This window comes from Mastacembelus armatus, chromosome 20 (assembly GCF_900324485.2).
Source record: "Mastacembelus armatus chromosome 20, fMasArm1.2, whole genome shotgun sequence".
NCBI lineage: Eukaryota > Metazoa > Chordata > Actinopteri > Synbranchiformes > Mastacembelidae > Mastacembelus > Mastacembelus armatus.
Window position 1 is genome coordinate 15020834 of NC_046652.1, and position 16281 is coordinate 15037114.

At 39.3% G+C, this 16281-nt stretch overlaps 1 protein-coding gene across 3 annotated transcripts in view; it reads right to left on the reverse strand.

Annotated features, from left to right (window-relative positions):
- Nucleotides 1-1935: 1935 nt before the first annotated feature.
- drosha (drosha ribonuclease III) overlaps nt 1936-16281 on the reverse strand; it is a 91685-nt gene continuing 77339 nt past the window's right edge. For 2 of the 3 annotated variants that reach the window (XM_026291909.1, XM_026291908.1), the window contains exons 28-32: nt 15133-15215; nt 13472-13575; nt 10941-11033; nt 9872-9918; nt 1936-2540 (exon numbers count right to left, since the gene is read on the reverse strand). In XM_026291909.1, coding sequence (XP_026147694.1) covers nt 2410-2540; nt 9872-9918; nt 10941-11033; nt 13472-13575; nt 15133-15215 — 458 coding nt within the window. In that variant the 3' untranslated portion in view covers nt 1936-2409. Of the gene's footprint in view, nt 2541-9871; nt 10474-10940; nt 11034-13471; nt 13576-15132; nt 15216-16281 lie in introns of all 3 variants that reach the window. The other variant, XR_003294725.1, reaches the window with a different exon arrangement.

The window sequence follows — 16281 nt, forward strand, 5'->3', positions numbered from 1 at the left end:
CCACCCATTTGTGATAAATGTTCCACACTACAAAGAGTTCCATACACTCCATTGAAGATTGTGTGTACTGAAAAGGGCTCTGTCCTACAAAGTGGAATGTATAATAATGTAACAGAGCAATTTAATTGAAATGTGCCAAAAAGCAAAGAATACCAGTATTTTCCTTTACAATTTCTCCTACTACTGTACCTTGTCCCTGATCCTCTTTACTTGTACTGGAAGTAGTGTAGTGTGTAAAGACAGTCCAAATGTTAATGCTTATCCAATGGATTTCTTATGGGATGAAAAGCCTTTTCCATAAAGATGCTCATCTGGGGGCATCTGACCTTTGAATGGTGTGGAGCACAGCTCTCAAACCCATAGGTGTGTCCTCAGCTTAGAGAGAAGGTCAAAACATTACCTTGCAGCAAGAACACACAACACAGTTTAGTTTAAATGTGATTTAGACTACAAAAGGGAAAAAAAGACCATGAAAATTACTTAAATAGCAATCTTGTTGAATTAAATAAGGATATCCTCACTATGACTAAACAGCTTTGAAATAAAGCAGACTGGCTGAACTGGGAAGGCAGAACAATAGTAACAGGCTAAGTTTGGTCCTCACTTTCACAAAAGGCCAATCTGTGAAGAGGCTGACATTTATCAGACATTTGAAACAGTAATAACAAAACACAACAGCATAATTGCCATAGTGGTACTTTTTTCCCCTCTGTATTCTGAATTGGGCTTGACAACAACAGTGCAGTACCTTAAGTAATCCAAATGATAACACAATGGTTAGAAAATTCTTTTTTCTTTATTCTAGATGTATACACATCTTCTTTTTAGTTTAATCACTTTTTAAAGGTGCTCTTTTCTGCACATGGTCATTTCAGACTGCTGCATTGTTGCTTTAACAAGCATTTAATGAATTTAAAAATCTTACACTCTAGGAAAACTGGTTTTCTGCCTCATGGTACAAGGGGGTCTCAAATGGAAGTCAACATGACAGCAGCACTCACCAAAAGCATTTTTCTTTGGTACATATTTTCTGTCTTGATTTAGGATGTCTGCATATCAGCATTACAAATATGTGCTTGTGTTTTCCAGTGGACAGTGTAATTGCCTTGGCACCATGCTCAGCTAAGATAACAGAAAAAATGTTGCACATTGTTTTGTACTGCACCACCACTTTTGGGACTTTTTTTTTTTAAAAAGACTACACACTAATATCCTCCTCCAATTACAATTGATCTGTTGTTGTTGATGTGTAGACACGGTCAGGTTTGAGGCTCATTTCTCGGTATATTAAGTTGGTGACAATGTGATTGAGCAGTTGCTTTTTGTCAGTGTAGAAACAATTTGAGAGGTTGTCGTAGTTGTAAGGGGCCTGACATCACTGGGTATTCATCAATCTGCTTTGTAAAATGTGATCTTTTGTACTGAATATTTATATGACACAATAAATCTTTAAAATCATCTAATTTTCTATGTAAGATTTTCTACCAAGATAAAGTTCAAAATTTGACAGGTTTGCATTGCAAAGCACCCACTTATTTCTTCTTGTTAAGGAACTAAATGTAACAACCTTTATGTAAAATATGACAACAGACATTTACATTTCTTTTATACACAAACAAACACACACACACACACATATATATATATGCACATATAAAAGTGCTCAACTCTACTTGGCAAACAGTTATTAATATGAGATCCAGAGGCTACTGAGCTGAGGAAATTATTAATTAGACAATCTATAATTAAGATCAGCCAATCAGATTTGGAGAAAGATTAAAAATGAGAGTGGCATAAAACCATTTTTAGTTTTTTGAGTATGTGTTACAAATGATCATGGAATTGCTGAATATGATTGACTCGACCTTTTTTAAGTTTTAGGCATCAATCTTAAAGCACCAAATGGCTGAGGACTACAATAAAGACAAAAACAGATTTTTGATGGCTCAAAAACTTTATTTATGGTGTTATCTTCAAAGTTTATTTAACAGTTCATATTCCACTTAAAAACACAGTGAAATCATATAGTTTTTGACATAAAATTAGCCATAATTAAATATTTAAAAATCAAGCAACAAGTTTAAACAAGGCCACCTTTGACAGTGCTACAGTAATAAACAGTAAAACACATAAGATTTTGCTTCATTGGTAATTGTGTTTGCCTTGTACCAAATTTACAATGTAAAAATTGTGAACCAAAAACTAATTTAACCCTAAATCTCTGGGTTAAATGTCAACCTAACTAATCATCGGTCCCATTAATGTTCATGGAGAACTTTAGGAACAGTCAATCATTCTTCCTAAACTAGCTCCATGATCAAATGGTGGCCTCCATCTTGACAACTCATTACAGTCACAGTTCCTTGATCTGGATGTGGGCTCTGATTGACCCTTCCAAAAACAGTGCTGTCACTTCCTGTTTTCCTCTGCCTCATCAGTCTCCTTCTCCTGCCTTTCCCGTTCTCTTCTCATCTCCTTCAGCTCCTGTCTGTATTTCCGCTCGATGAAGCGCTTCTGATGAGCCATCTGTGGGAAGTTATCTGGTACAGGGAGAGGCAGACCGGGAAACAGAGAGAAGTCGACCAAGGAGAACAGATAAAGAGAGAGTCACAGAGGCAGGGGTGTGAAAAGACAAGGTCTGTTTCCAGCTGGGTGAGGACAGCAATTTAGGACTCAAATTGCTATAGTTTTCATAGGAAGTGTCATATTGTCACTTTGGTCAAATGAGCAAAAATGGTGCAGGCAGTACTGCAGTTAAATTATCCCCATGTTGTTTCATTAATAATGATGAAGTAACAAGAAATTACACAGTCCTTGTTTAGTTTCAGCAAAATGACTATGTTATCTGGTAACATAATTACAAGTGAACATTTTAAATCAGAACTGTAATAAGATGTAGCGTGACAGCAGAAAAAAAGAAACTGATACAAGCTGAAAGGATGTTAAACATATAGGCGATAGACAAAATGACAAAATAAGTTGCTTTTAATGTAGGAGAACAGATTATTCTTGTTAATTGTCTCATGTTACTTTAAAATTTGCATACAATGGATTGTCAATCTATAGCTAAACAATATTGCTATTTGGTATTCAATCAGTAATTTGTAGTGAAACATGAATTTAGCATTTGCTACATCAGCTGTTAGTTTCTAAACAGAAGTTAGAAAATGTTTTAATGTTTTATTTTATGTTTACTCTTGCTCCTGCATGCCAAGTCATTTCTACAGTGTGTACTGGTCTTGTGAAAACAACGCAGCTCCAGAATATCAGAAAAACATTCACATTACAAGTTCTAGCCAATGTACACTTCAATTTAAAACAGCATGCCTGACAGCAGCCCAGTGATTTGTGTCAACTTGCAAATCTGACTGTGCAGTTTTTCTGGTCACTGAATGTGACCAGGCAAAGTGAGACAAATTAGTCTTTAAATACCTTTTCCCAGAGAAGTTTTAATGTGAGCCCTGATGAAAAATGGAGAGGACCCACAATTGATCTGTACCTGAATGCAAATTGGTAATAATGGTGATAATGGTTCTCATTTGGGCCTTTTTGTTGGGGATTTACTATATACTCTGTACTTGTATTGTTTGTTAAATATTTTTATTTTAGGACTTCAGCATGCTGACAGTGATGGGGCCTGTAGTCTTTCTTATACACCCACATTACACAGACCCCCGCTCTACTCCTGACCTTGAAATTTTGGGCGTTCCCAAGAGGATGGGAAGAGGACGGCTTTGGTCGGGATCTAAACGGGAACAGGGCGGCTTCGATCAGAAATGGAGCTGGTTTTGAACCTGCTCAAAAACTTCTCCCACCCTCTAGAGATGCCAGTGGAGTGGGAATGGATCAGGACGCGTGAAAATGAAATAGGAATGGGACTAAAGTTATGCAGCAACAGCGTGAACAGGATGGCATCAGGTGGGGAGTGAGTCAGGAGGCAAAATCTCACTGCCAGTCTCTACCGATCATTGCCGTTTGACTCCCAATACATTCTCAATGCTCCCATTTGACACTTGACTCACGCTTATTGACCACCGCTAATTACCGCCTCATTAACACCAGCGGCACCGACTATTTAATTCCCGCTCTACTCACACCCTGCCCGTGCCCAATTGGATTGTTCTGTTCAACTGCAGACAAACTCATGCTATCTGCGTTGTATAAAACAGGCAGCTGGCAGCTTCCCCTCATTCCGATTTTGACTGCCGACCAAACAGAACCTCCAAGTTCCCATCAACCAACTGCTTCTGTTATCCCAAGACGCCTGCCTGTGCAAAGGCCATGAGAGGCAAAGGCAAACCGAAGAGAGAGGTGGTGCAGGCACCTGCGTCACCAGCTTCTAGTGTTGGTGAACACGCCGATGTTCCACATACTGTTGATGTCCAAGAGCCCTTAGAAGGGCCAGGGGGATAGTTGTATAAAAAAGCGACATCAGTCTGCTGTTGGGCAAGGACTTGTTCCAAAAACACTGTATTTAGCAGCGCACCTCAAGCTCAATCCATGGTGTGCACGATGGTAGGCAAATAACTGTTGAATGGCAAAGAGTGACTGCTTTTGTGAGAAATGAGCATATCTTAGTCAGGGTAGGGGTAAATACAGCGGGCGTGCCCCGTGAGCTGGTCGTTGGCAGCATATCTACAGCGTGATTGATCGGCTAAAAACATTGAATGGCAGCTGACTTGGGGTTTAGGTGTATATATTTTAAGTTAAGTGTATTGGTCATAGGTGGAGCGTGACTGAAGTGTGAGTAATGCGTGGGTAAAGGGTATATTCATGAAATTTCTCCCGACTGCTCCTGACCTGAGCATAAAGTCGGAAGAGACGGGAAGAGCGTGAACAGGTCCTGAGTCTGTGGAATGTGGGTCATACATAGTCAACAAATTTAAAGCACAAAGGAATATTAGACCAACTACTAATTAATACAATATTCATATTGTAACCTGCAGGCTTCAGGAGACACATGTAGCTCCATTGGTAAAACCCTGCCATATATTGCTATTGTTTCATAGACAACGTGTGGCACATGGGGCACTGTCTAAATGCTGTTTCTCCCCTGTATCACAGGCAGATAGTGTATATAATTGTCAGATAAATGAGAAAATTTAATTATTACTATTGTCTGCAGTGGACTCACAGCTGATAACATGGTGCCTTAGGGCTTCAGCCAACTATTCAACTATCAGGCATGCATATTTAAGCTGCAATATCTGTTTTCCTGAAAGGGTTGCTGTCCCATTGCTTTAGACCCATATCCATGATTGGAGAAATACAACATGAGACCAGAAGTAAAAACTGAATTCACATGTTGAAACGACACATTAGTCATCTGGATTGTGTTGAAACCCCTCTCTGGAGGTAATAAGCAGATAGATAGTAATTTAGTTTGAACCACATCGGTCCAGCATTTTGCATAAAGAATGCCAGATCTAATGTCTAATAACCATTTTCTTGGTTCCCAGATCTTGGAAGCTATGACAAGTATGTTTCACTGTTTTATGTCATTATATAAAGTAAACTATAACTAGCCTCACCCACAGCCACATTTTTTTTTTTTAAATGACTGTCAGCAGGAATTTGTAATGAGCATTTAAATGCCAGATCGCACTTTTTGGTTGTCTATGATTAATTTAGGTAGCTAGAAATCAAGAACCTCCTATATTAAATAAGAGCTACACTTCAATTCATAAAGCATATCTATCTGACTTGTGAATAGGGGAGTGTGACTCTGTATTCTTTTAACTCATCATCATAGCAACAGTAGAAAAATGCAAAGTAACCCATAATATTAAAAAGTAGGATCAAATAAAAAATACATTGGACAAAAGGAAAAAAAAAAACAAAACAAAAAAAAAAAACTTTTTGGGGGAAAATTTGGACACACACACCCACACACACACTTACACAGAAATACACGGTCTATTTCAATATGCTTACGGTGAGTAAGCAACGCTTGTTGAGCCTTGGAGAGAAAACTACATATTGCAGTTAAAATATGGAAATCACCAGCATTTTTCCCTGGGAGATGACTTGAGAATAACCCACTCAAGAGGAAAGGAAAAAAGAAAAGCTTGGCCATTTACATTATTTAACATGTGACACAAGACCAGGCATCAAAGAATAGGGTTGCTAAAGAATAGACAAGGCCTTATATTTCAGTCTGTGTTGGGCATCGACAAGATTTATTAAGAATTCTCAGCTGTCCAGCATTCTGGCGAAAAACACCTTTGAGAGACAGCGCATTCTGCATACTGATTACATTTGGTTTAAGGTGTTAACACACTTAGCCCAGCTCAGGTCTTTTGTTTACAGACCATGCAGTAATTCCTGTCAAGGGCGGAGGTTGCAGTCTTGAGATCCAGGGTGTAGCTGCTTTTGCAGCAGTGCTGGCAGTTGAGGCTTCAGCAACAACGTGGCCTCTTGTGCCCACCAACTGCAGTGCTGAATCGCACGCTCACGCAGAGGCATGATGTGGAATCTGTGATGAGGGATCAGCTTCCCTTTTATGGGCACGAGAACATACAGTGTCCTTTCACTAAGGTATTCACTATTCACCCAAAGCTCAGGCTGTGAGATGACTCCACAAAAGACTACGCCGGCTGAATCTATCACCTAAAGCTCACATGTACAGCATCACTCAACAAGCCAGTAGTGCGCCTGTGCTGCTGAAGGGATTTCCCTGCAATGCCAAAGGGCAAACAAAAGAGTCAAGCTAGTGAATAGAGATTGTACCTACTGTACTTTACTTTGCCTTTATCCATCCAATGTTTTCATCCAAAGATTAAGGGGTTTAAGGAAAGCTGAGGAAAGAACGCATTTCTCTTCTAGCTACTAGCCAGATTGAGGCTTTTTCTCTTATTCAACAGATATTGCATTGTTTGAGAAACAAGCAGCTGCAAGGAAGCTGAAAAAATGGGAAGTAGAGCAGAGTCTTAAAGAGAGAGACTGAAGACTAAACAGAGACAGTACTATCTGTAAGGATGAATGATAAATGGTTAAGCCGTTTCCATGTATATTTGATGTTGCCTTAGACCTAACCGTGCGCAGTGCCTGTGAAGCTCTGCACTGCCAACTCCTTCCTTCCGACTGTTTCCCTACCTGGCTGCTCTCAGCTCGATTTGTTTGCACTCATGTTTCTCCCAGTCTGGGCCTTGGTTAACATTTAATTCTACCTTGACAGATACAGGCAGGAGACTGTCAAAATGTGGGCCATCAAATAATGAAATGTGAATCACCTGAGCCACTAGTGGATCGGCTGCAGACAGCACACACCAAATGTTGGGCCCTGGTCTTTCTAATGAGCTCTGAGCTGTCTTGACTGAACACAGTCATGTCTCTCACCTCTCCGACACCACTGGAGCCATGGATTCTGTCAGCCAGGAAAAGCTCTGCAGCAGAAACAAAAGTTCAATCCTGCTCAAAGTGCTGCTGATACTCGAGGAGACCTTAAATAAAACATGGAAATGAAACCCGACACGTTGCAGGGAGGGGTTTTCGATCCGAAAGAAACACAAGGTTGGTCTGTTGTACAAGAGGAGTAATGCAGTAGCCAGTGCTGCAGTGAGGGCCAACAAGACAATCAATGACGAATTACATGACACCAGGACTACCGTCCTTGATTAGTCTTACTATACAAACAGATGAAGCGAGGCCCTTGACAATCACATGAGAGACAATCCATCCTGAATAGGAGTTGATGTGTCAAGCGGTTTTGTGGCAGATGAGCTGTTGTCTCATTAAATAAGATCATGGTCAGGAGACACACACATCCTTCAAAGGCGTGTTTAAACCCTTTCTGACTGACCCTGCATATGTAGCTTAGAAAGGTGTTAAATAATGAAATGGCAGAATGTAAATGTTAATATGCCATATACTGCAGTTATTAATTTAGGCTTGAATATTAAAATAAAGGAAAAAAAAAAGAAAATAAAATACACTCAGCCCACCATCCATCCATCATCTATACCTGGTTATTCCTACTTAGGGTTATGGGGATCTGCTGGAGACTATCCCAGCTCTCTTCAGGTGATGGGCGGGGATACACCCTGGACTCAGCATCAGCCCACCATATTTCATAAAACAATATGACCTCTAAATAATAAGCAGCACCTTTAAATAAGACAGTGAACTGATCAGTCTGTCACGACCAAATACAACCAGGAATTCATTGGTGGGATTTGTCAGCTTGGTTTATCCACATCATAGCTATGACTAATACAAATTTTTATTATAGCTTATAATTTATTTCATTTATAACCTATTTAAAATATGTTAGCTCCCTGGGACGAAGATGAGGTCTGTAAATTGATTGTTTAATCGACTGTCCAAAATGATATTTAACAAATGATAAAACAGAAACGCATTGTTTTGCATTTTGTTCCTGATAAATGACTTAAAGGTCTTAAAATAATTAACCAATTATTAACATATTGTTGATAGCTTTTCCAATGACTGGCTATATAATATTTTCTTTCTATACTATTATAAGACTAATATCACAACATTAGTAATTCTAAAACTGTTTTTTTATCATTATAATAATCAATTAAAATCATCTCACTGATAGGTTCATCTCAGTTACACTTACCAAAAGAAAAGACTATATCGAGTTAGGGGTGAGTTGTAAATTGGCAGCATTAAATTAAGTGACAACACAAAGTCAAACAAAGCACTCGAAGTAGAAGTATTTTGTGCTGAAGGAAGGAAGACTTGAAGAGATGATTTTAAATTAAGTGACCTTTTAAAAGGCATTGCTAATCTAGTCACACAAAACAGCAATTTATGAAGGGGGAAATGTTCATTTACTAGCAATGAGCATCTATCAATCATGGTGACAGAGGTGTGCACTAGGGAGAGGAAATGGGAGGAATTAAGGGAGGGAGGGAGGAAGACACTGGAGAGAGAGTGTGAGCAGTGAACTACGCCCTCTGATAAGGAGTGAGTGGGATAAGGGAAAAGGGGAGCTAAAAGTAGACAGAGGGAGAAGGAAAGCACGGCATTAAATAACACCCTAACACTGAAACTAAAGCTTGAGTATCTAAACAGTATCAATCACAAGTGGCTGAAGGCCTAATTTATGAGGCGATTTAAATTAAAGTTTGACCTTCTTGCCCTTCGCCAATTCTATAGGACCGTTTAAACTAAGCCATTTGTGTTCACCTCCAACGAAATAGTTAGGTAACACAGTCAATGTAACGTATGAAATAATGCCAACACATAGATATGAACTGAGTATAAGAGGCAAATAGGAGATGATGGAAATGGCTTGTAGAAGTGTTTCAGAGAGCACTGTAATTGTATTTTTACTTGGCACTGAATGAGGCATTGTAAATGCCTAAAAACCACAATCTATTTTCCTTAAGTGGTAGTTGATGACAAGATGAAAAACAGCCAAGGAGTGAAGCAGCACATAGGGAACACATCAGCTGCACTCCTTCAAATCTGAAGAGGAGCACTGAGCATAAGAGAGTTGCTCAGAGTGTGAAGCCTCACTCTCATGGTCTATAAAAGGGTTTGAAAACACACACAAAAAAAAAAAATACAAACTTTGCACAGCTCTCAACACAAACTTTATGTGGTCCCCTGAGATGATTGACATGGCAAAGGATGCTTAGCTTCACCCATCCTTGTTTTATTGGTTCTTCATCTCTGGCTAGGCCCCATGCCTGTGCTCCGGGCTAGCACTTCAAACAGCCTAATGTCCTATATGTTGAAGCCAACCGGCTGGTCAGGCCACAGCTCTCTGCCAGCCATCTTGCATACTGTACAGCCAAGGCTAATACTCTACACTGAGGCAAAGCATGTGAAAGGCTTAAAGTGTGAAAATGCATATGTGTGTAAGAAGAGAAGGGTGTTGTGTTTCCAAACAACTCACATTTTTCAAGCGCATCCATTGCAGCTCCCATTTCCGCCTGCTGGATGCTAGATTAGAAATTATTTTAAAAAGGAGTCAGTGAGGGAGACAGAGAAAATAGAGAAAGAGAAAAGCATATTCAAAATATTCCTTTTTTACAAATTCTGTCAAAAAAAAAAAAAACAAAAAACAAAAAAAACACAGGCCCAATATTGAGAGGATTATCAAAAGTGCTTTATATTTGTTTTGAAAGAACCCCCTTTGACTAACAATCCCAGGTAACAGAGGGCACAGATTTCTAAAAGGTAAGCCTATTGGCAGCTCTGTGCTGGGCACTGTTTATGCCTGCAATTCACTGTCCCTTCGTATATATTTTGTGCTGTGTGATCATAGCCCAGCAGCGGAGGTGGCTGCGAGCTTAAGTCATGTAAATACAAAAACAGTAAGCTGTCAAAGATCCTATGGAAGGGACAAACTTATCGCCAGCTTAGAGCGGGAGAGAGCGCCTTTGAGTAGAGGGGATTTCTGTGTGTGTGTGTGTGTGTTGGAGGGGGGAAGTCTGATGGATTTAGGATTCATTTCTTGCAGGCTCAGTTGCAGTTTTCTCATCAACCTCTCCAATACTGAAAAAAAAAAAAAATCTTCATACAGATATTCACTTTCTTTACAAAAGCGTGAACGTATGAGCAGAGACAAAGGTGCAAACATAAAAAAATAAGAATCTCTCACACACACACACACACACACACACCCTCACACACACACACACACACACACACCGTTGTCCTGCAGTGAGCACAACAACCAAAGTAGACCTAAAAGCAGCTCTAGATGTAGTCTCGCCTCATCATAGACTCTTTCTGCACAAAGTGATATTTCCATAACGCAATTTACGTCAAATCAATAATGAATCGATTCATTTTCATTCTGCATAATATCTCTCCCAACAGAATAGGCCAACAAGAGCTTAATTGCTATAATAAACACCATCAATAAAGCACAGCCATTATTCTCAAGCCCATTAGCAGTGCATTGAAAGGGAGAGTGCCTTATCCTGTTGTGCCTTATTATATTGTACTGTCTTACTCACCTTGGGCCTTTGCCACAGCCAATCCGCTCTCCTTTGAAATACACCGCAACAGTGTAGGTGCGGGCATGTGAGGGCCCCACTGTTTGTAGGGTTCTGCAAATTCAAACACAGACATATTGGCTGAGAAAAAGATGAGCATAGAGATAATAATAACCAGGATATGGCCCAATGAAACTCAGGGTCATTGCCCTATTGAGAATTAACATAAAAGAGAAAGTTTGCAATTTGAACAAATATAATTCATCACCAATGTTTTGATAGAAAGAGAATGGCATTGTGTTTCACTAGCATGTTTTGAGAGTCTGCAGAAGCCATATGAACAACTTTAAAAGCCTCTGCAATTATCTTCAGATACACATGTCTAATGTTTGATTAAAAAAAAACATGTTGTGAGGTGAACTGAAACAAAGCAAGGACAGTAGTCTGGTGTGAAACCCACAGGTATGTTCGCACTAGAAGGCTAAACAACGATAAAGACAAAGAAGGACCAAACATATCAAGCTGTCATGGTTTGTGACATTTCCTTTGGGACATGAGTACAAGACACCAGACAAAACCTGGGAGATGTTTGAGTTGTTAACATTAGCATAAACATCTCAGAACCAAGCTGTGAGTCACCTAAATTATTTACAGACAATTTACTTGTTTCAGGAGAGGAATCCATTTTTAATGCAATGTGGTCATTTATGACACTTTATCAATAATTCAGCCTTTTTCTCACTTACAAATGAAGAAGCACATAGCACGTGCAGAGCAAATGACTGGCGCCAAATATCAACAGAAAGCTTGTTACTTGTAATTCTCATACTGACTAAATAACAAAACATGAAGGAACAAAAGGAGGCTGTCTAAAGCAAGGAAGAAGACGGCGCACCATACGGGGCCACTATAGGTTTCAGTTCATGTTAAAAGTCACTACTTGCTGACTTGTGCCATTTACTGTACAATGTCACATGTGTCTGCCCCCTAGTGTGTCCTGTTCAAATGTGGTACACAGTAATGATGCTGATGTTGTGTCGGGGATCTATCATCAGCTATCACCAGGGAACTTTTAGCATCCCACCTTTTCATTATTTTATATTTAAAAAAACTGTTTTGCCTCTCTCTACACTTGTAAACAAATTCAGACACACCCCCAGGAAATCATGACAGATTTAATGCCAACAACTGCCTTATGTACTGCTATAAAAGATGCATGACGTATCGACCAGCAGGGGTCAGATCATCTGAGGAGGATTATCAGTTGCTATTGTTGAACAGCAAAGAATGTACTAATTACCTCAAAGGTGTGGCAAAGGCATCTGGTGTTTAAGTGGTTAGCTTTATGTAAGTATTTGTCCATTTTTGTGTTCACATCACATTTGTTGAAATGTTTATAATCAAACCATTACAGTCATACAGTGGGCAGTTATATACTAAAGAGAGGAGAGCTAAAAATACGTTCAAATAAATACAAGGATGATTGTGAAGTTCACTGTACATAAAACTACTGCTTATTTAACTGCTCTTGCACATCACATTGACCGCCCTTTTTCTCAAAGAAAACACTCAGTTTCCATGGTGACAAACGCAGCTTCATGGCAGCACTGGAAAGCATTTTGTCAAATGACACTTGCTCCATGATCTTTTGTTAAAATAGAGGTGTCTTTGGGCATGTTTATGTATCACCACAACAACAGAGATTTTTCACAGCTATTCGCATGTTCGGGAACGAATATATAAGTAGTTTATGCTACATCACTTTTATTTTTATTTTCATTTGGAAATTAAAAATTTTTTTTTTTTTTTGAAAGCACATTTATAAGCACATTTAAGCTATAGCTAAAAGCTGAAATTGGGCAATGTTATAAAAATCTTTTACACAGCAGATCATACTAAGGGTCAAGCTGTGGGATAATATATAATGTGAGACAAGAGACAGATAAAATATATCCACATGTTAAATCAGCTGTAACAACTATACATTATGGGCTTAATTGGATAATGGTTGGAATAGACAGCAGTAATTAATGGGTAATGCGTTTAAGTAGGTAGCTAAAAGTAACAAATGTTTAGATAAATGTTTAGATAACTATGACATATCTAATGACAGCTAAAATTCAAGGATAACTAGTTGCTAAAGTAAGTAAGTACCTAAAAGTAGAGGATAAATGATAAAAAATATAGGGGTAACAGGCTAGATTCATCTGATGAAACATGTTGGGAACAACTGTCATAGATAGATCTATTTTTGATAAATTATTTTTCAAATGATTCTCAAGTAATTTTCGATATCAGAATTTATATTCCTATGAGATTCTAAAAATTACCTTAATATGGGAAAGTAGCCACATGGTCTACTTCTAGATTCTATTAAACTACAAGAAAATCTTTAAATAAAGGGGCAAATTCATATCGAGCCATTTAAAAAAACGTCATATAAACCAAAATTTAGGGTGAACAACTCTTGGTAGCTAGAATGTTTTACTTAATAAAATTAAGTGATCTTGCTAGCTGCAAACAGCTGGCGTCAGTGTTTTCTGGGGTCTTACTTGTACAGTGGGATATCGGGCTCCTTGCCCTCTGTTCTCAGGGTTAAACAGCACTGCTGCAGCTGAGACTTTGGGTCATTCCAGTCCTGGTTCAGAATGAACTCCTGCAACAACGCACAAACAAGTGTGCATCAAGAAAAAAAGAGAAAAAAAATAAAACAGGAAAAACATCAGCTGTAGTTTCAAACTCTCTCCACCTTAGTTTGTCATGCTTTTATTTCATTCTTGCTCTGACCCTCTCCACCCTTTCTCATTTGCTCTCTCCATTTTTGTCTTCACAGTGAGTACAAATCACAGGCTACTTAAGACAAAAGCCAATCCCTGGCCAGAAATAAAGAGCGTCTGGGAGTCTCCCAGGTGTGTAGCCCTGATACATTTCTCTTATCCAAGGGGGACTTCTAAAAGCCCTTCCATTAACAGGGAAGCAGCCTTGTCATAAAAAGGCAGACTTTGAATCCAGAACTGTCTGCTCCTATTAATTTTCTACAAAGAGTGCTTCTGCTTCCATTGCTTGCGCTCTCCTACTCTCTCGCTTTGCTGCCCCCCAACCCCTCGATCTCTGCTCTTCTTGCTTCTGCGCTTTACTTTCCTTTTTTTCCTTCCCACTTTTCCTCTCTCTGGGGGGCATCTACACTCCTTTTGCCTAAAGCAGAAAAAATTGGCTGTTTTGAAGAGTGTAGCATATAGTCCAGCTTTAGTACAAGCCATTTCAAGTGCACAGATGTGCAACTCCCTGTATATGTGTAATCACACAGTACAGCAAAAAAGTGAACATAAGAAAAGCAGCATTTAGTTTACGTTTGCGTCCCTGGTTTGCCTCTCTATTTCCATCCAAATTGGATGAAGCAGCACAGTGTGCAACACTGTGGTTTCCAGAAGGCTATGTAAAAAGATGTGCTGGCTGTTTCACAACTTTTTGCTTGGAAGTGGAAATGAGGTGCTCTCTTGCAGCGACCATGACGCAAAGCTCAGCTCCTCCAGAGCTAAGGATTCTCCCTGGAGAGGCACACCAAGACAGCAATTAGCATGGCATATCAGACCACTGCAGCAGCTTCACAAGGAGAAGTCCACACTGTGTGGGTACTCATCAGTGAGCTTGTGTGTTCACATTTGTGTGAGTGTCTGTTTATATATGAGTGTATGTGATAGTTTGTATCTTTTACCACAGCAGCTATCTGTACTAATAGGAAAATGGCAGTTTTATGCCTCTTCTATCTAAATTTGGCAAACCCAGAGGTGCTTGAGAGTAAAAAGGCTTCCTTTCCTCACTCACATCTGGCCATAGAAATCTTGACTGAAGCTTAGTTGATTTATCCAACTCCTAGAACACTACAGAAGCACATGCCATCAACAGCCCAAGCACTTCTTGAATCAATAAAAAAAAAAAAAAGCACTGATGACTAATGTTAACAATCCCATAAATGCGTCCCGACACTGGTGCACTTCCCATTAAAAATGACTAAAATAGCAATCCAAGCCACCATCATGAGAGGCGTTCAAGAGCAGAGGACCACTTCAGCCCTTGTGTCGATGCTAGAGCCATTAAGGGCCAGCCATTAGCTTCCTCCTCATCATCTCCCTGGTTCTTTCTCTTGGAGCTATCTAGCTCAGTGGCACATTGATCAGGCATAAGAGGTGAATGGCTATCAATAGATGCTCACCTTCAGTCGAGGGAAAAAGCAGACATTCATGAAGGTGTGCACATACTCCAGATCTTTGTCAATGTAGAGTGCTGCAATGAAAGCTGCATAAAGAAAAAGAAAGAAAGCATATATCTGGTATCTATAAAGCATTAAAAAACACATAGCTGGTATGTGGCTTCATTTTGTGCTCTGCTTAACAGCTGGTTTTCTTCCTACTAAAGTAAATAAAATATTAACTAAGGATAAACCTCAGCTGTGGCCCTCCACAGCAAGTGACATAATGTTAATTCTGGCTCTTAAAATCCCTGTTTCAATTTATTTTATTTGTACAGCACCAAAGCACAATACAAGGCACTGTACAAAAAACAAAAACAAAACCCCACAAATCCCTTATGAGTCAGTGACAGTGAAGAGTTAGTCTTTAACAGACGAAACCTCCACGAGGCAACCTACCTCAACCGGTGGGGGTGAATGGAGGTAGGAGAGAGAAAAGAACAAGAAAAATAAACAAATAAACGATGACATTCAATGGTGGCATACACATGTGAGGGGGAGAGACAGGATCTCTCTAGCTAGTTCCTGTCAGAACTCTGTCCACAGTATTCTGGATTAACTGGGAACTCTGTATGGAGTTACTGGGACATCCTGATAACAATGAGTTACACTAATGTAGCCCTTTAAGTAACAAATGCATAGACTAGTTTTTCTGCATATTTTGAAACAGGATGTTCCTAATTTTGGCAACATTGCGAATGCAGCTCTAGAGATTTATTTTCTGTTTGAATTAAAGAACATATATCTATCTAAGGTTTTTCACAATAGTGCTGGAGGACAAAGTTATGCCATCTAAAGTACTTTTTAGGCCAAAATCCAATAACTTCTGTTTTCTCTGAATTTAGAAGTAGAAGTTGAAGGTTACTGGTCAACCAGGCCTTGATGTCCTTAAGACATGCTTGACGTCTGGCTAAGTGGTTTCTGTCATCAGGTTTCATGGAGATACAGGTGTGTAGCAAAGGTAATTAATACAGTGCTTCCTAAGGGAAGCATGTATAAGGTGAAGAGAATCGGTCCTAGCACAGAACCTTGTGGAGCTCCATAACATATTTGTGCATGGAAGGTTCATCATGAAAATGAACAAATTGGAATCTGATAATCAAGATTGGAACC